We start from the raw sequence: 21660 nt of genomic DNA, 5'->3' as shown, positions 1-21660 counted from the left end.
AATTTATATTGCAAAACCACGTTTGCTGGGTCAGCTAGTTTTTTAATATTAGGTACTTATCGACTTTATACTAGTCCTTGTAGATGTGATTTTCTCCGTTTTTTTTTATAAATACAAACACATACGATTTATGCCTTAACGAGACGACAACTTAACGATATTGAGTGAACCACGTGGCAAAGAGCTATATGCAATATAATAGCTTAGCTTGAAGAATTGAGCGCTGACGAAAACTTGTATGAAACATTTAGCGCGTAACTAACGGAGGCGATCTTTCATGTTATATTTCTAAAATTATATCCAAGTAAAAAATCTTTTACATAAAAATATATTATTAAATTAATTATTGCAATCATATCCCAAATGTACCAGACAGTTTATTTAATTATAAAACATCATTCTCACTTACCACCACTGCAAACAATGGAAACATTGAGGTTAAGTTTGTGTTTCTATACATTGAAGATGGAGGTATTGTATAATGTATATTACTCAAAAAATATTAAAAATGTAAAATTTTGTATTTTATGTTTTTTCAACACAAAAGTACCTTTGACTATTCTGTTTTATTTTGATTCATTTTAACTTGATAGTCTATCCAATTGTTCCCAACTTCGCTCATATTAATTAATTGTCTTTTATTAGTTTGAAATGTCACAGAATTTGTTTATTTAATATTTTATAAAGAAATAAACCTTAATAAAACATATGCAGTTTCAGACAAGAAGTTTGGCAAGAACCTCTGAAAATGTCCATATACACGTGTATTTTATTTTGCAAATAAAATTCTGTATCTTATATTAAATGTATTAACAGTTCTTCTAGTGTTTCGATGCTTATGAAAAACAAAATGATTGAAATGATGCGGCAATACATGATTTACAAAACATTATGCAATAACCTGAAGTAACTTAGTTAAGACTTATAACTTATATTTACTGACGATCGGCGTATAGTTGTTTAGTTATTTATTTAAAGTTATTTATATATTTTACTGATTGATTTTTATCACAAAGTCGTAAAATTTTATAAATAAGCAATTTTTTTTCGCATCGTAGCATTTCTCAAAGTTTTATTGTTATCATTATCATTGTTATTAATTAATTCGCAGTAAGTTTAAATTACATTATTCAAACTTTCATCGCATCCTAATTTTTATCAAAGTTAGAGTTCCAATTATATTGGTAGGTAATTTACAATTTAAAATATCCTTTATCAAATTTACACAACACCTGTTATTATTTCACAAACACACGCGGTTAAAACGGACTTATTTATTGAAGAGTAGCGATGGCCGCTCAAAGTAAAGCGATCGACTGACACCGTGGTACGGAACTAAATGACGGACCCAGTCGCTGTGCCCAAGTTGAACTAGTGTTTACAATCAGCCCCTTATTTCAACGTGCGTGCAATGGAAACCTTAGCCTTAATCCCTGTAAATCTCCTCTGGCCTGGTAATTTATATGAATGTCAATAGTAATAAATCAATGTTTAGTTAATATTTACGCCCATGTAATTCAGGTTTTTCCACCATTGCATTTCAGCAAACGGCGAAACATAAAATTTACTTCACCTTTATATATATGTTCATAAGGAATTTTACTTACTTATAGCACCTTGTAGTAGTTTTTTGAGCCTGTAATAACCTAACTGAACTCTTTTAACTAAAGTACTCTGTCGGCTTTCCTCTCTTTTAACTAAAGCATTGGAATTTGATTTTTAAAATTATACTTCTTTGGCGCGTTAGGGAAAGATGATGAGAGTACATTTTTACGATGCGCGCGCACACCGTCACAAAAAACTGACATCCTGAAGTTAGCTACAGTGTGGTGTTAGTGTGGTTTTTTTACAAACGTAGAATAAAAATTTAAAAAACGATTTTTATCTTGTTACGCCAAACAAGTATAACTTCTAACGCGATTACATAAGTATAAACACGCTTTTTTTAAATAAACAGTAGCTGTATGATATTACTTCATTACAAAGTTCAATTCCACAATAAACCTTCAAACAACTTCTATGAGTATGTAAATTGTAGTTAATTATAATATTACTGAGACGTTTATATTAGGTCCTAACATATGAAATTGGCGTTTTGTCGTACTGGCCACTTTGACCTCAAATATCTCCTCTTTGGTTAGGAATTTCAAATTCAAATTTGTACAACTATTTACTCATGTATTTGTACTTCGATGACCGTCATTCATTTGTTTTTTTCTGTTTGCGTCACTCATTTTACAAAATGAAAAACTTAAAATATCGCATTATTTACGAGTACGAGTTCCGCCATGGCACTAGTGCTGCGGAAACGACTCGAAGGGTGAATGATGCGATCATGTTGCAAAAGAAAACACAGTTCGTTTTTGGTTCCAACGTTTTCGTTCTGGAGATTTCGACCTGCAGAACAAGCCCCATGGACGGCCTGAGACCCAAGTTGATAATGAAGTATTGAAGGCTATTGTGGAAGCGGATCCATCGCAAACCACGTCCGAGTTAGCTGCAGGCGGCGGTGTAAGTGATAAGACTGTTTTAATTCACTTGAAGCAAATTGGGAAGATTAAAAAGCTTGAAAGGTGGGTCACGAATTGACTGAAGCAAACCGGCAAACGCGCGTCGACTGCTGCGTTACATTACTGAACCGGCACAATAATGAAGGTATTTTAAACCGAATCATTACCTGTGTTGAAAATGGATTCTTTACGATAATCGGAAGCGCTCAGCGCAATGGTTGAGTCCTGGCCAGCCAGCCAAATCCTGCCCCAAGCGAAAAATTAACCCCAAAAAAGTTACTTGTAAGCGTTTGGTGGACTAGTGCTGGTATTGTTCATTGCAGTTTTCTCAAATCTGGCCAGACTATTACGGCTGATGTCTATTGTCAGCAATTCCAAACCATAATGGAAAAGCTGGCGACTAAACAACCTAGGCTGGTCAAGGTCAATCTGGCTGGAAATTAGAAGAGCTTCGATTGGAATGTCTAAGACATCCTCCTTACTCCCCGGACCTTGCTCCAACAGATTACCATTTTTTTTTAAATTTGTACAACTTCTTGCAAGGGAAAAAATTTAAGTCTTATGGGGCAGTCCAAATCGCCTTCACAGATTTTATTGATTCCCGTCCGACTGGTTTTTTTAGTAAAGGGATCAATGAACTACCTATGAGATGGCAAAAGTGCATAGAAAACAATGGATCATACTTTTATTAATTAAATATATTATATTTAAAAATATTCGACTTTTTGTTCCTCCCATACAAAACGCCAGTTTCATATGTAAGGACCTAATATATGTTACGTTAACTTATTTATATTATATCTATACATCATTATGTTACATCTTTGGTAAATGATGGCGAAAATTAATATCTTTTTATTGTAAACATGACAGTCATATTTTAAAGCTTACACTACCTATATGATAGTGCTGCGAGATAGCCCACCGCGTCATTTATCCTACAATATTCTTCACATATTTACGGGCTAGGCAGCACGGCTTGTCACTGCTCTCGCTTCACCCTTCTTTCTTTTATATTTCACGAACTTACCAATGAATACGTATTTATTAGGTTTGCTAATCGCTCAAGAGCTGTCTTTACTGGCAGCTGCGAACATTGGATATTCTAGAATAAGGTGGAATAGGCATTTTTGTACTCCGGAGTCATACATGCAAGCTTTAAGGTGCCAGCACGCATTGCTGTGTTAGTGTCTCGGGGTGGACTGGAGAGCTGGAGCGCTGAGGCGCGCCGTTCCCTAATAACAATGAGTTATGTAAATTGTAATCAAGTACATTGATGTAATTTTATCAAATATTTTCTGAAATGGATACTTAACTTTACTTGCTTGCCTTGCTATAACATATATCGTGTAAAATTTTAAAATCATGTTCTATATAAAATAAATTCAAACTATCAAAAATTGGCTATGTTTGGATTTTTTTTTCTATCGAACGAATCGTGTATCAATCTTTCAAATTGGATACATAAACTACTCAACTCCACCATATTTTTTTCCATTTGCCATACTTCAAGAAACGATGTACTTTTTTGGATTTGTGCGACCGTATAGGCCCTTAAATGAAAGCGATGTAGCTATTGGGCAAACGCACCGCGTAAGCTACATTCCAAGGAAATTCCTTGTTTTTATTGTGAAGGTATCGCTACGAAACCGGTATGTATAAGAAACAAAAGTTAGTAATTTTATAACAAATAAACGACACTGACGAGGTATTGACTGCCCTATTGGAGTGTTTTTGTATACTATAATCCATTTGTGATATGTGGAAATAGTTTCTAGTTGTACTCGCCGTAGTTAGGTAAAATTAATCTGTTAATAACATGTTGTATTTTGCTTTCAACTTTAGACATCAACTTATTATGTATTATTTTACGGATTTTTATGAAACAATTACAAAAATACTTGTACATATTGAGTATACGTAATTTCTTATATTATATTCCATGAAATTTAATAATTTTACTCAGTTGTTATATAAGCCAGGATGCCTTACAAACCAGGAATGAATGTAGGTAACATAATATATACCTAGATGATTCCTTTCTAACCCTATTGCTACATGCATGTCTATAGATTGAGACCTCATTTATGTCGGGGCGATGTTCCCGACTTCCATTTAAACGTAATCGACAATTATCTAGCAGGTTAGAGGTATTTTTACTCTCTTTCTGCTATCAAATATTTGCTCGAAATCAATTACAAAATTGATTCATTTGACCTACTAGAACCGTATACGAAAACGTAGACCAAACTTAATCTATGCAGTTTGAAGTTATTCATTAAGTTGTGTCTTGAAATACGCATATTAAAACGATAGGCGAATAAACTATATGTTAATAAATTATTTTGATTTGGCTTCAGGTTTTATAACATTAAATACAGTATCTACATTAAAGCTTTTATCAAATGATTTAAACTATATGTATCTATTGCTAATCACTATTCGTTTTTAAAATGAACCGGGGCTAACAGACAGGAGGCTTCGAATATGAAACGTATTAATAACAGAACACTCTCCGAGGTAAGTGTCATTTATAGAGTAATTTAAAAAATAAGAATCTTTTCATATAACTCTCATATATTGTTTGATATCCACAATCATGTTTTTACGAATGTCGTAAATGAAAATATACCTAACATAACCTACATATATACAATAATTATGCATATATATATATATATATATATATATATATATAATATCATTTAATCACGCTATATATAATTTTCTTAAACTACAAAGTAAAACAAAAAATAATTTGTTATTATATATCTACATATATAAAAAGGAATAACACTTGGTCACGGCATCACGCGTTAACAACTGGACCAATTTCTCTAATACTTTTTTTGTTGTGTTGGTTATCATCGGGAGAAGGTAATTTCTTATTGTGTTCTTGTGAAAGAAAGTAATAAGAAAATTGCGCGGGAAATTTTATGACGTAAGAATACCTAATCACCATATTAAGTAAACCTGACTTTTGTTACGATAGCAATTTTTTTTCAGTGCATAGCACTTTTACAATTCAATTTTTTTAATATAACCTTATGGCATTTAAAATAACATTGACAGAATGCGTGTAAATGTCGTTAAAGAGGATGTAAGAAAAATAAATATCGTTAAAAACAAATGCTTCGATCGGAGTTATTATATTGATAAAATACAAATAAAATAATTACAGTTGCTAATTATTTGTGACATTTATGTTGAAAATCCATGTTCTTCACATGCCTAGTTATATGTCACCTGTACCAGTGTGGGAATGCCAACAAAACTATTTATAAAGCTAGAAAAACAAACAAAGAATATGGTATATCATAAAGCATTAGAATAATAAATATTTTGTTTCTGAAATAGTTTTAATATTAAATTATTTTTATTATATATAGATAATTATACCAATTTGAAATCAATATATAATAATTAATCACACTAAAAGGATACGCGTACTAAACCGAAACCCATGTTTTTTTTCAGAAACGAGAAATTTCCTATAATATGCAACATTGCTTCATTCATTGCTTTTAGTGGATGTAGTATTATTTTATAATGTAAACTGTAAAGTACATTATTATTATATATATTAGTTCCATACAATATTTATATTAATATAACTACGCATTATGTATGTACTCAATTTAATAAAATAACATGCGTTTGCCTTTAAAAAAATTAGGTCAATATTGCGTAAATTTAGTCGTCAGTTATGCAAAATGGTAAAAAATGCAAGCTACGCATCGATTCAGAACATAAACAATGTAATTTGTTAACATACAACGATTTGCTTACTACTAGACACAATTTAAACAATAACTTCAAATTGCATCGTATATGGTTCTAGTAGGTCATCGTAAAATTATCCCTCGACTCGAGTCAGCAATGAGTTTTGTTCAATTCTTTTGTGACAATTATAACGTATATTATACGAAGGCGCTTAATAATATCTTATTTATCATGCAGTCTCAGCAGATTCATTTATTGTAGATTATATTTCTTACCGCCGCATCTTATTTGGCTTAATGTCCCATAACCAATGGATGGGGCAATGAGTTTCCATCGCGTTAGGTACTGAACGTCCTATTCCACCTCACTCTAATTCTTTCCGGCTGTCGTTGCCTCATCTGCAACTGTACGCCGCCGTCATAGGATGGCCAAGCTTACGCTTTTCATGCGGGTTCCAATCTGCCTACTTGAGGATATAAATGGAATCTCTTTGGAGTGTATCCATTACCATATGCGTCGCTCGTTCTGCCGGCTTCTCGGCAACGCTGCCAAAGTTGCTTTTTAGAGATAGTCTCGGGCTAGTAGATACTCAGAAAATGGCGAAGACAACAGTTGACGATGGCTTAGAACCAAGAAGCCCTTGATGACCTCCCACGATTCACACCCATAGAGCGGCGCAGATTTGACGTTGGATCCGAATGTATAACCTTGATTCGACGCATCAATATCCGTGACTGCCATACAGGACGGAGTTGTGAGAAGGATGCTTGGACCTTAGCGTAAAAGTAATGTCTTCTTCTGTACCTCGAATTTCAGACACGACGCTTTCAGGCCAAACAAATTGATGAACGCATTTCATATTGTCTACACCTATCAGCAATGGGTGCAAACCTGTATTTCTTTCGTTTCCCGGGTGTTAATTTTGAGTAGGTGGCTCAGTATTGATGTCAAGTGGCTGGTGGCGATGTGTCTTGTGAGGTGCCAGGCATGGACAATGCTATGGGACGAAAGGTTTCCTCAATGTGCTCATGCCGCCGTTGTAGTTACCCTTCTGAAGTTAAGATCAGCTGAAATCTTTGGATTTTAGGAGCTTCATGTGCTGACACTTTTCTGCCAAGATGTCAGTGGCTTTTTATTGATCTCTCATGTTGCCGGTGTAAGCGACTAGTAGTGTAAGCAACCCTCTACCCGTTGTGGGTTACTCCACCGACGAACAGGTAATTATGTTCGCAAATTTCTATGTATGCTCCAAGTTCGTGGCTGCCCATGTGTTTTTGCTTCCAACCTTTGCGTTAAAGTCCCCCATAACCATCGAAATATACGAGTATCGTTTCTTAATACTCGTAAGTGTGGCATTTGTTAAGGCGTTGTAAAAGTCATCTTTGGTCTTCTCTGCAGACGTATTGGTTGGAGCACAATGATCTTAATTTTCCAGTTTAATATCCAGAAAAACAAACATTGTATGAATTTGAATTTTCACAGAAATATCGATACTATATAAGCTAGTTTGTATTGCAATGCAGCAAAAAGGCGACTTTGAGATTTTGCTATAAATTTTATGGTAGGCGCTAGGGAACATTGAGAAAGTTTATAAAAATATTAATTAAAAAATTAAAATGTATTCTTTTGCAGAATAGTCATCTGAAACGTTCTACAATATGTTATTTATGTCAAAATTTCATATTATTTTTTTACTACGGCACGGCTACTAATATTTAGCCAGTATAAAAATTGTACTCAGGCATTTTTAAGAGAAAATAAACTTAAATTTCTAAGACAGACTTTAACAACACTGGCATATATACCACGAAATTGTATTTTATCTCTTATAGATTTGGTGGCTAGAATCCTTATTTTACTACTGAAATAATTTGTAGAGAAAACATGGGTAGGTCATTATTGTCAAAAGAAAATATAATAATCTGTACGTATCGTAGTAATCATAATCATAACCTGTAGTTTCATCATGTTTCTTATTAAAGCAATTTGCCCATATATCCTTAATGGATTTACAAACTTTACCAGTCTTGATTTGTGTTGATCATTAATTTTTTTGAGTATTTTACACTATAAAATTACGTTGTAGTTTAATAATGCGCTCAACGAACCAATTTTTGAGATTCGTGTTTTACAAAATTTTGCTTTGATAACAATAATGTCATAAAGAAAAGGGGACCTTTTCGGAATCATTATAATAGGAAGAAATTGTAGCTATTGCAACATTGTGAGTATAATATTATAATAAAAATAAATGAAACTAATGCAAATATCGAATCTCTCTTTACAAAATAAATAAAAATCATTTAATTTAGACCATTATAAGTTAGTTAAGTTACTATATATTGTTAGTAGAGTAATACTTATAACTATGTTAGTAAAGTTAAAATTAAAACTAACAAAATTATCAAAAGATTTAAACATTTAATTCATAAATTGACGTTGATTCGAGGCACCAGGTACATGGGCATGTATATGAACCCAGTGTCTCAAAACAGAACATTTGGGTTTATTACCTATAACCATCAGGATATTGTTAGTACTCGCACGAACCCTACGCATCAGCGAGGCTGTCCGTTTTCGGATGATTGATGAAAAGTCATCCACGTGTGCATCCGCAAACATACCTGATGCGCTACAGTACCACGAGAGCCCCAACAACATCCTGAAATCATTATTATATTGCACTTTAGAAAAGAGAAAAAATTGAATATTATCCAATTGAGCTTATCTAGGATGTTCTAAAGATACGAAAAAGATCAGTGCAACCTGCTCCAAAGATTTATTTGATTTTTAAAAAATGCCAGAATTCACTTCACGCGTATTAACTTACACGATTATAGGTATGCAGACTGCGTCAGATAATTAAATTTAATTTAATGAACTGTTATCGACCTTAGAATGTTTTTCCTTAAGTGCCATTTTTTTGCTAACAAGTTTAGATAAAAAAATAAACAATTCATCACGCTTTGACCGTCACGCTAAAATATTAAATATCATATAGGTATTAAAACAATAATAATTGTCAATGATTGTTGTACATCTTTCTGGGCGTATTAGAGAAGAAAGGAAGACCAGGATATGTGTATATTTTTTAAGCTACTGTTACAAATATTTAATAAGAAATATTCTATTTTATCATTTCTCATTGGTATTTTACGTAAATTATATACTAGACTTTCAACATAATTATACTATTGTCTTGGCCTTGACTCGTGTAATAGCAATATAATTTAAATTATTTGTCAATTATGAATACCTAGTTAGAATGAGCGAAGTTTATACCTAAAATGTGCTATTATTTTAAAACAAATTTACTTTGACCTCACTATTCAGGTGCGGTGAGTTTCGGCAAGAGTAAACACCTCAAATGGACGTTACACCATATTTTGACAGAGCGTTCCCGATTGTGCCGGTTTCGCTACGTAATAGTTCGTTCAGGTAGGAAGAAAGGATACCATGGCCACCACGGTTCTACCTTTCGATTTTAAAAGCGATAACGGCCTTTATCGATACGGGCGTTTGGTAACCATGCTGTATTAAATGTTATACTGTGATACCCTAAGTTGAATTCCATATGTTTTTGTTAGTACAATAATAATGAGTCAAGGAAAAATTTACGTACGTCTTAAAATGCAAAAATTTAATAAAATTAGATTGTTTGTTGCTTCATATAGATAGAGATTTATAACGACACGTTTTATTGTAAAACAGATTACTAAATAAAAATTATAATTTTAAATATTTAGTCAGTTTAATTAGCATGCGATCATAATAATTACACATTTCTTTGTTCAACAAACTATACCTGATAAAAAAAATAAAATGAATAAATAGTCATACAGACGCTGATTCCCAGACTAGAGACATGCGTGTGTTGTGGGTGACCAGATACAGCTACTCTTACATGGTTAAGGTGTGAGGAGGAGGTGAAAAAGAATATACGAGTAGATTATGTTATAACTATATAAGACCTCTGTATATGTGAAAAGCCTACAAGAAAAAGAAAAATGTGTGAACTCTGTGATAAGGAATTGCCAGTCCAGAGATACTAACAGTCTTTCAATTTTTCCGATGGGCTTGTATCACGAAAGTTAAGTTTCCGTCAGCCCCTAAAGGAGAAGAATCGTTATCCGAAGTCCATTTTTGGCGTAATAAAGTGAAAATCTATTAATTATTCATATGAGTATGTGCTTGTGTCTAAATAGAGATCGGTGTAGGATATGTAAAGGATTTTCGAGAGGCTTTAAAGACAACCCTTTGTGCACGTTCTAATTTAATTAATGTTAACCCAACCGTTTCTTGCCATGCAGTTAAGCAGTTTTTAAGTATAGAAGTCTGCTTCCCATGTTTATCCCATGTAATAATGACCTAGATATTTAGTGCTCTCTATAAATTCGGTGGTCGTAAACGCGGGTGTCGGTGAATGCAAGAATGAAGTTTAAAATATGGTTGTGACCTAGGTTTTGCCGTTTAAAATACTAAAGCATATATACTTTGTTTTGGTTATACTCGTATTTAGATGAAATAGATTGTTTTGAAACTATTTCGAAACTCACTCTATACCTGCCTCTGCTATAGGTAATATACCATTCATTAGTAGGAACTCACCCTCCCACGACTTACATGTTGCGAAGTACTTTTAGATCAAGATGCAAAGAATTAATTATTAACTGGTTCATAAAGTATATAGATAGATAATTGCACAATTCGTATTGTACGTTTAAGGTTTACTTTTTATACATCCGCGTAGTTAAGTTTTTTGGTATACATTAGTATTTAACGCAATAACTGTCTGAAGACTTATATATTAGGTAATTGCGTAATATATTAGTTGTTTAGTATATCACTGTTTTGCCTTAACATCATAATTTGTACGTTGTTGGGTTTTTTTCAGGCCAACGTACTTGAACGGTCTGTTAGCAAACCGTCTGGGGGAAACTTAAGTGTTTATGTAATAATTACTATTATGAACTAGGTTGAGTACTTTTCATATGCTTTTATGTGACATGATTTGATCACTACCAGATAGTTCGTTGCAAGCCTTTTAAGAATAAGTACGTACGATTCCTAGTGTTTGACTTTAAACGTTATAAAAGTATGCATTATGAATATCCAACAAGTGAAACATTAGACGGAAGCTAGTTTTTTAAATTATATTTTCGAAAGTACGAGTTATCAGAAATTGATATAAAACCCGTTGCAACGTCTGAAAAGTACGTTAATACGATGAAGGTATTGACTTGTAGCACGTTACTTACTTTACTGTCAGCGTCACTGGTAAGTAGCGGGGAAATTGATTTAATTTTGATATTCTTGGCATATGACCTGACAGGTTAGAAACTTAAAACAAATTCAAATTGTGTCACGTATAAAAACAGCATCGTTTCGTCTTTTGTTTTACATTAACTTTCCTGTATAATATTAGGTTGCCACTTTGACCTCAAATATGTTAGAAATTCCAAATTAAATTTTTTATAGCTATTTACCCGTGCAATTGTTTTTCGAAAACCCTGATTCGCGTGATATATCGTTATTTATGAGTTCCATCTTGGCACCTGTGCTGCAGAAACGGCTCGGATCATTAATGATGTGTATTGCGGAGGTGGCGCAAAAGAAAACACAGTGAGTGAAGCAATTCGACAATCGCGCGTCGACTTCTGAGTTACATTACTCAACCGTCAAAATAAATAATATAGGCATTTCAAATATACCTGTGATGAAAAGTGGGTAATAAGCGCTCATTGCAATGGCTGAAACCAGCCAAATCGTGAAGTGAAAATTGACTCCGAAAGTGTTATTTGTGAGCCTTTGGTGGAGTAGTGGTGTAGTGCCCTATAACTTTCTTAAATCTGGCCACACAATTACGGCGGATGTCTTTTGTCAGCAACTCAAAACCATGATGGAAAATCTAGCTGTTAAACAACCAAGGCTGGTCAATCGCTCTAGGCCACTGCTGCTTGACGACAACGCTAGATCACACAGTGCACAACAGTTTTCTACTAAGTTAGAGGACCTTCAATTGGAATGTCTAAGACATCCATCGTACTTCTCTGACCCTGCTCAAACGGTTTACATTTGTTTTTCAAAATTTGAATAATTTTTTGCAATTAAAAAATTCAACTATGGTGGGGCAATTGAACCTGCCATCAAAGATTTGATTGATTCCCGTTCGAATGGGATTTTTGAGTAAAAGGTTGATCGCTTTACTAAACTACCTAGACGATGGCAAAACTGCAAAGATAGAAATACTTTGATTAATTAAATATAATCTCTTAAAAAAAAACAAGGAATAGTGTTTTGATTTCCTGTTCATTACCTACCAGCTGTCATTTGCGTTATTTTACGACGGCATACACGCATTGTTATATAAATAATTAAATTACATTATTGAATAGTCCACCTGAAAAGGTAAAGGTTAAAGGTTCAAACAGACGTTTGAACAAAGTTTTTGTAAGTTTGAACCCACTGGTCCTATTATAACGCCTTTAACCTAACAATCAAACCACCGTTTATCTTTATTATTACTAGATTACTAATATATGATTCAAATTCGTTGATTTGGAATCGCTTTTAGGAACAATTAAGGAATTCCTCTTTAAAACTAAGTGTTTCAAACTACAATTAAGCGAGTAAATATTAATTTCAAAAAAAAAATCGTAAAATTTCATATAAAAAATGGCTTTTTCATTTTAGTTTCTATTATTTTTATATTAGCGAGTATCATCAAATACCAAATGGATTTGGTAATGGCGCCTTTGAACCGCAGTACAAAGTTTATAGATCATAGTGCAAATTTTCGACTCTCAGTAGTGAACTTTATCCGTGCCCTAAGATCTATATCTGTATATCTGTATAACTATAACGCTGATTTCACACCTAAAACACAGTCTCTCAATATATCTCTTATCGTCGTATTGCAAAATTCATGATATGAAGCTTTTTATACTTGGCAGTTTAAAATAGTGCAGAAATATTTGGGGGAGTTTATCATAAATAATAAATAATAAATTTAAAAATGTTCTAACTAGAAACACTTATATAAAACTACGAATACGTTTTACGAATTTTACTTGAACTACTAAAAAAGTAGGCAACAATGTTTTTCCTCTTTTTCAAATTAAATTTTATCAATTTTCGATAACGTAAGTTTGTCGTTCTGTTAGTTCAAGGAAAGTAAAATCTCATTAACATAACAATCAATGTAATTAAAATGTATATATTGCTTTTGTATTATAAAACGATTAAACCATGGAACCAATTTCACGTTAAATGATAAATACAATTTTGTCCTTTTCAAAGCGAAAGCATATATTTTTTTATGATATTAGGTTCGAAGATTAAGTGTATCGACTAAAAATTGTGAACATATTGAAGGTACTTTGATATGCACTGATGAGATTTTCTAAAAGAAATTAATCGTTATTATACTAAAAAAGGCCTAAAAGGGCACACCTAAAAGAAGATTGAAATAGAAACGTGTGTAAATGTGAAAGTATCTGAAATAAATGCTATTATTACTTTTAACCCCACAAGGCACCCATTTCCACAAGTGGAACACCGATTTTAATCTTTCCTTTAGCTATAAATCTAATAAAAATTGACATCTCTTGCCACCTTGATAGATGCTATTGACTAATGTAGTAATACGAATCTTTACTTTAAAATGCCGTTCGTCTTTTTGTTCATGGTGCACTCAGTGTGAAAGAGAAAAAGTAGTTTTTGAACAGTTTTGATTCGAAAAAAAATCTGTGTGTTATACGAAGTCTATATTTTGCAGAGGTAAGTTGATTTTTTAATGTTACAGTAATAAACGTATTAGTACATCATATTCTTATATAGCTCCACTTCCGGTATGTTGAGCTATACATACGTGTTACTTATACATACTTAGCATTTTCTTTCTAAACTTTCTTTATGAACATTTTGATATTATTGCAGATAATGTTACGAAGAGGTTTGCATGATGAAGATATTGACAGATTCTTGAATATTCCTTCTGGGAGCGAAGATGAACTAGATTTTTCAGACGCTGAAACTGACGATGACATAGAAAAAAAATTAGTGCATTCAAAACTTTCAATTCCAGCCACTAAGTGACGTGGAAACTTCCTTAGGACATGAACACTGATCTCGGGCATCTAGATTATCATCGACCGTGGTTTACGCAATCGGTTTTAGGTCTAAAATCCTTGGCTCTGCGACTGATAGCCAAAAAAAAGAGAACATTCATTTGGAAGACAAACGCCCTTTATTGTCAAGAGCATCCAGACACAGCAAGGAGATACTGCAAGAAACAAAAATAAATATTCAAGTGGATTGCCACCAAATAATCAAAACATATAACCAGTATATGGGTGGTGTGGACTTCCTCGATAACCTAGGGAAATATAAAATAAGAATTAGAAAATGCTACTTGAGGCTATTCTATCATCTTCTTGATGCAACACTTATCAATTGCTGATTATTGTACAGAAGAGTTGGAGCGCAACATACGCCTACACCAATGAAACCCCTGGACTTCAAATTTAACGGGAAAAGTTTATGCTTGTTTGGGCTATCGATAAATAAAAAGAGAGGTACACCAAGTTTATATGATGAAATTGAAAAAAAGGCAGAAGTCAAATACATCAATCCTACCGCCACGTGATGTCAGAAGTGATGGGATATAGTTATTTTGCTATGAAAACGAGTCTTATCTACATGCGCTCTAGTTACTTTGCTGTGCAGTCAGTATTTATTAAGCATGCAATATTTTTGTACCTTAATAAATTTATTTGTATCGCATTATGAGGATAAAGTAATATCATGCTGATGATCAATTTTCGAATCATCTGCAGTACTTGTTTTGTTAAACATTTAGTTTATTTGTAGTGAAGTAATTTAATTGATGTAAAATAGCATTTAAATGATGAAAATATATTGATATGCAATTATTTATTTGATGTGCAATTAATAACTTCCCCTTACTTATTTTAATAATAAAAAGTATAGTTAAGGCTCAGCGTACTGTATGTGGAACTCAAATAAAAACTTGATTTTTCCGTAAAATAATGATTTATTTTTATAATTTCTCCCTATCTTCTGATCACTAATTACAAAATACATATAGTGTCGCACACTAAAAAATAGAGCCTTGTAGTAATGAAGATTTTTTTTAAAATAAAACGCAGCAGCTCACCGCTCAGCAAAAAAACTTTATAAGCATACATAAAACCAGTCCACTGTTGTTATATCTCTCGAATATTAACTCAAGCTGTTGAAGTGTTTTGATGCCACTGAGTGGAAAAAAACAATGAAAATATCATATTTATAGCAGACATTTCTAATGAACGAAATTTTATTCTATCGTTTTTAAGAATGCTCTTAATACATTTGGGACACAGAATCTAACATCAAGTACTTTGATGGCATCAATAAAGTAAATTTTTCGGTCGGATGTCGGATTCCTTCGTCGTTTATTTTGCAAATAGAAGGTAAAATATTATATTGGTGCACAAATCAGAGTCATTTGTGCTTGCAGCACATGTGTGTATATTTGATATTCTAAAAATTTCAGCTAGTTTCGGTGGACGGTTGCAAAAAAAAACTTAACGATGGTAACGAGATTCCAGACTTTGCTTTTGGTACATTCAAACTGGTAAGTTATTTCAAAATTTAGATATGTTCGATCGGACTATAATAAAATTGTATTTAACTAGCGTTTATGTAATGAATTATTAACACTTTTATTAAAAAATTGGTTGTCTGTAAAGGTAGTTTACGGATGAAAATTTTACGTGAAAGCGACATAAAAAACATTGATGAAAAATTGAATATTTTTATGAATTGAATATTATCACTAAGTGAGCATTACATATGGAGTTAATTGAAAAATATATTTTTTCGATAAATTAACGTACATTTTCACTCGTTATTTGTTTTATTACTTAAATTATACGTAATAATAACAAGTAACTTTGTGGTATTAATAAGTTAAGATAAATGCTACATGCCAAACGCTTAGGCCGATCGTGCCTCTCTATGGCTCCTACCGCGCTCTCGCTTGTGCAAGCGGAACGTGACAATGCAGCTCGGGTCAGGCGGAACGTGACAATCATGTTGTTTTTGAGCGTGCACACGGTGTTCATCGAATTATAATACCTTATAACATTAAAATATGTTCGACATAAATAATTAAGCTTCGCAAGATACACACAGAGTAACTCTGGTGTAAGCTTAAGTTGCCGATGGATTTGAATAGTCACAGTACTCGAAGATTCGCCGTTTATAAAAATTTTAGAATATCGAGCTAAACATTGCTACGAACATTTTTATGATAGAGCAAATGCTGATGAAACGCTTGATGCTCGTAAAAATAAAAAACCATTCACACTCCCGTTTCCTTTTCTGTAATGTAACACTTTCAAGAATGATCATTACAATCGATAATTTTTGAGCACATTCAAATAAGATGTATCAAGTATATAACGGCAATTATAAACCGTATTGTAATTTTTAGTTTTTTTTTAGAAAACTCCTACACAATCCATTAGACGAGCGATTGAAGCGGGCTATCGACTTATTGATACAGCTGCCTTTTACGCAAATGAAGAAGAAATAGGAAAAGGTATACGCGATGTCATTGAACGAGGGATAGTTACACGCGCTGAATTGTTTATCAGTGGAAAAGTATGTACAATAATTTTGTTATTTAAATCATCAAAAGTCATCATTGCACATCATCATTTGTTATTTAAATTATTCGCCGTTCAATTGTAATATTATATATATTAAGTACAATTAATACAACTAAGTAAAGTTACGTACTATTAGGTAATTAGTAGTCTTCTTATTTCTAACCATAGAAATTATTCTTTTGTCGGACAGCTATTCTAAGTGTGAATGCATGATACAGTTATGATATTAAATGTTATGGGGCTAGGAATTCAGATTGTCCATTAAATTACTACTATTATAGTCTGAATTTTAGGATGGTAAAATAATTATTTTTTCGATTCCGTAAACTTATTTTAATCTATCTAACCGTTAACTACAAGGGCTGATTACTGTTATTTTACCAATCGGGCAGACATAATTCTGCAACTGAATTGTGAACATTTTATAAATTATTTATTTTATTATTATTGATATCATTATACGCTCGTAACCCAAACCAAGGGATGTAAATCATTAATCAATCTCAGTCAAACGGCGCTTCGCTTCGTTCACATTTCGTTCGTTCGTTTCACATCATCGCGTGTCGTAAGTAGTACAGTATATTTAAACAAAACGGTGCGGCGGTTAACATGCTTATAAGCCTCAGGTTTGATAACCTAAGCGAAAACTACGAGACATCTAGAATATTATATTAGCATGATGGCCTTGTTTCAGAAAACGCTTAATTATAACTTGTCAAAGATAATAAATAATGCTTACCCATGGCCTCATAATTAATAAAGACGTCATTGATATTGTTTTCGAATAATTATTCGTAACTATTAATTAGTAGTTTTTTGATTATATCTTTAGTACACAATTTGTAATGATAAGTATAACAAGTATATGGCATGTTTTTTTCACAAGGTATCGGCGGAACAAATAATACGATGTTATAATAAAGTGATCGATATTGATATTATCGGTATAATATTAAAATAGAAATAGAAGTGCATATACAGAACGAAATCGACCCTTCATGTGTAAACGTTAAGTACCATCCAAGTTGGTCTCTGGTCACGTCATGTAGGATTTATCTGTTTTTGGGTAGTATATTGAGTCGCGCCTAGCTGATTGCCAGACAACGTGATACCTATGCCCGCATATAGCCTTAACTCACTGCAGCTATGATTAAGGTGCGCCCCATATGTCCAATGTGTCATGACGGCGAGGGCTGAGGGGTAACCTCAACCCAGTCCTGGTGGCGTACCAGGATATCGTAATTCGGATCCCAAAGGACCTTACGAGGGGCCAAAAAAAATCAAACAAATTTATAAGTTAAATGCCTTAAAATAAATCTGATAATCTGATATTTTGTGTCAGATTTGTAGTTTTTTTTACAAATATATTTGTTACAGTTACTAAATACTAATCATAGTAAGGAGCAAGTCATACCAGCTCTTAAGTTGTCGTTAAAAAAGCTCGGATTAGAATACCTAGATATGTACTTGATACATTCGCCGATGGCAACGACGGTAATTATTTTTTTATGTTGTAATGTATTCGTGTAATTGTTATTATTTTATGGTCAGCCATGAAAAAAGTTCAAATGGAACCTTAGTCCCATGAATAAATTTCAGCGTTATTGTCTTTTGGTATTGGTGACGAATATATGTAATATGTAAGTGAAAACTATTTATATGAAACTTTTAAATCTACAACTCGTTGAAACGTAGGTTTCTTCTTCGTAGGGAAAGCTATGATATGTTAATTAATGTTATGTAATATTATACATTAATGAAATTATTAACTATAGGGAATTACTAACAAAACATACGACTTCAATAAACCAAAAGAAATATTTAAATTAAATCTATTAATATAAAGGAAAATTTGGTATTTTTTTATGTTTTCACCGACTACCAAAAAATTAAAAAGAACTGGACCGATATCAAATATCATTACAACGTTAGCTTGCTAAATTATCCCTGAGTAACATTGTTTGTTTCCAAAATATTTCGTAACATTTAAGGACGGCTAGAGAGTCCAGGGACAGATTGCTTGTATAGTTGTAAAATTTACATTTCACAATCGCAGAGTGAAGGTGAAAACATTTGTCTGGACTATGTCAAAACATGGCGGGGAATGGAAAACGCACAAAAGTTAGGATTAGCCAGGTCAATCGGTGTGTCCAATTTCAATAGCAAACAAATAAACAGGATACTAACGTTATGTGACGTTCCGCCAGCTGTGAACGAAATTGAGGTATTTAAACTAAAAAATATGGAGGAAATGTAAAATATATTTAGCCTATTTTAAAACATGTCGTTTTGTGTAATTTTAGACAGTGAATGGAAATCCATGAAATAATGTGAAATGAAAAAAGCTACAATGCCTTAAAGAATCTCTTGTCTGAATAAAAATATATACGATACGTCTTATCTATAGACATATGATAATGGAATACTTAGTCTCTAAAATCAGATTTTAGGCGTTACTATGGTGTGTTAGCATTTTTCTTTATAAAGGTATTATTTTTAGGTTAATCCCACGTATCCAAACCTTGCATTGGTTGCATACTGCAAAGTAAACAACATTGCAGTGATGGCGTATTCGCCCTTTGGGTACATGGTCCCTCGTCGATATGATTTGGAAGATTACAGTCCACCAAAATTTAATGACCCCTACTTTGTGAAGTTAGCACATAAATATGGAAAGAAGACGTCGCAAATCGCCATGCGTTATTTAGTAAGCTTTTAAAAATAAAAATTATTTAGGAAATACTCAAAAAAATCTTTAAAAAATTTTGATTAAAATATGTGTTCTGTAAAAAAGCGTTTTGGTGAAACACTGTTTTACTTTAAATTTAAGTGATTTAATTAGAGTTTAGATTTACTTTAGTCTGGCCATAAATACTGTTACATAAAAACTTTTCTTTGTGTCAACTTATGGAAGCGCCATTTCACATATTTTTTCGTGTTCAATATCAAATTACAATATGGAATGTGGTGTTAAAGAAAATAGGATTGCAGTGATCGCCTTGCCCAAAGTGGGTTATATTCCAGACACTACAAAACTTGGTATCGGCCGTATGTTCGTATGTCTATGTATTAAAAGATACAACAACACTTCGTCTGTCGAAGACCAAAAAAGATTGGGGCGGCCGCGTGCTGTTAGGACTACAAAGGTTGTAAATGTTGTTAAAGCCGTCGTCGTAAATTCGTCGAAACCCCCTTAGGAAGCAAAAAATCTTATCGCGAGAAATGAAGATTCCCGCTAGGACTCTGTCGCGTAACAAGACCGCAGGCGGTGGTTATCGTTGATGCTCTAAATGAATCCTTATAAATACCAAAACGCCTTCTGTCACGATTCGCAGGTGAAAAGCACAGAAATATCCTCTTTATGATAAAATGTACGCTCACAGTTTTAAGGAAGCTGCTCAAGTGATCGGAAAGGTACAACGTGGTCATCATCCTGCGTCAGTGATAGTTTGGTGGGGCGTGTCTTATCAAGGAGTCACAAAACTATTTTTTTGTGAAAAAGGAGTGAAAACTTCAGCTAAAGTGTATCAATATACAGTCTTGGATCATGTTGAAAAACTACTCAGCAATACACTTTTCAAAAATATACTGTGGACTTTCCAGCAGGATTCTGCACCTCACAACTTTTTTATTTTTTACCGAGACTTTAATAAATATGTAGGTTAACATTTTAATAATATTACATTACTTCATAAAAAATGCATTTTCATTTGTAACAGAATTTATGTCTGGACTAGGTATATTTTAAAACTATCAAGTGTTGAAGCTATGTGAACATAGATATTATAACATTAAATTATCGTAGATAGATCATTATTAATTCTTTATTGGCTGTGATTTATATATTTTTCAGATCGACCGTAATGTCATACCCATTCCACGATCAGACAACCCGACCCATATACAAGAAAACATCGACGTTTACGACTTTAAACTGACGACGAAAGAGGTTTCGACCATAAATACTTACGATATAAACACAAAAGTATATGAATTAGGTTTTTTAAGAAATAATGTATTTTACAGCTTTTATCAGTCTTAGGATCCCATTTAATTGTTGATATTTTTACCTGTTTCTCGAATGATTCTTTAAATTCTACGGTATCTTATTTCTTAGTATTTTTCTATAAAAGATAGAACGTGTCTTTGCAGTATGTCGTGTCTTTATTTTTATGAGTTATGGTCTAGATGTGCTCTAGCACATGGAATAATTTAAATTTAGAACCAGCAACACTTACTCGTAAGTTGCATAATTTTATAAGTTAATTTGAAGCCAATTTTGCTACTTGTTTATTGAAAAACAGAAACAATGTTGGTCTAGTAGTTTCAGAGCGTGACTTTAATTACGTCTTAGGTTCGAACTTCGGCTGTGCACCACACAGTGTATGACGGTGTTTTACGTTCTCGGAAGTGATGTCAAAAGTGAAGGAAAACATCGTGACGAACCCGCATTGCCTTAGCTTCAAAAGTCGAAGGCTCTGTCACAAAAACCCGATCACCTAATTGGCTATTAGAAAATACAAATGATCGCGAAACAGATGTAGAAATAGTAGTCATAATAAGGTTGTAGGGCCACTGGTTTTTTTATTGGATAACAAAACACGTGACACAACTTGTTCGGTTCAATGTATTTGATTATAAAATATTCTTCTTTAAAATATTAAAATTCTTCAGATAGATAAAGTGCATATAAAGTTTTTAGAATATGAATTACTAATAAAGGTGTGTAAAAAATCAGGTTGTTTTATTTA

General features: G+C 32.9%; 2 protein-coding genes across 6 annotated transcripts in view; one reads left to right on the top strand and one right to left on the bottom strand.

Annotated features, from left to right (window-relative positions):
* LOC123709296 (facilitated trehalose transporter Tret1-like) overlaps positions 1 to 1628 on the bottom strand; it is a 34704-nt gene extending 33076 nt beyond the window's left edge. Inside the window, exon 1 of one of the 4 annotated variants that reach the window (XM_045660512.1) lies at positions 1608 to 1628. The gene's annotated coding sequence lies outside the window, so the exon portion shown is untranslated. Of the gene's footprint in view, positions 1 to 1232; positions 1344 to 1607 lie in introns of those variants that run through there. The other 3 variants (XM_045660509.1, XM_045660511.1, XM_045660510.1) reach the window with 3 other exon arrangements.
* Positions 1629 to 11371: 9743 nt separating this feature from the next.
* LOC123710280 (aldo-keto reductase AKR2E4-like) lies at positions 11372 to 21625 on the top strand. 2 transcript variants are annotated; one of them, XM_045662078.1, is made up of 7 exons: positions 11374 to 11510; positions 15790 to 15870; positions 16743 to 16901; positions 18287 to 18403; positions 18966 to 19133; positions 19410 to 19616; positions 20763 to 21625. In XM_045662078.1, the coding sequence occupies exons 1-7, from the start codon at positions 11460 to 11462 to the stop codon at positions 20949 to 20951; spliced, it is 972 nt and encodes a 323-aa protein (XP_045518034.1). In that variant the 5' UTR covers positions 11374 to 11459; the 3' UTR covers positions 20952 to 21625. The 2 variants fall into 2 exon arrangements, with proteins under 2 accessions (XP_045518035.1, XP_045518034.1); XM_045662079.1 differs by lacking the exon at positions 18287 to 18403 and having other exon boundaries at positions 11372 to 11510.
* The last annotated feature ends 35 nt before the right edge of the window (positions 21626 to 21660 follow it).

Source organism: Pieris brassicae, chromosome 5, assembly GCF_905147105.1.
Source record: "Pieris brassicae chromosome 5, ilPieBrab1.1, whole genome shotgun sequence".
Classification (NCBI taxonomy): Eukaryota; Metazoa; Arthropoda; class Insecta; order Lepidoptera; family Pieridae; genus Pieris; species Pieris brassicae.
The sequence above is the reverse complement of the archived record's forward strand: the minus strand, read 5'-3'. Positions and strand labels throughout refer to the sequence as shown.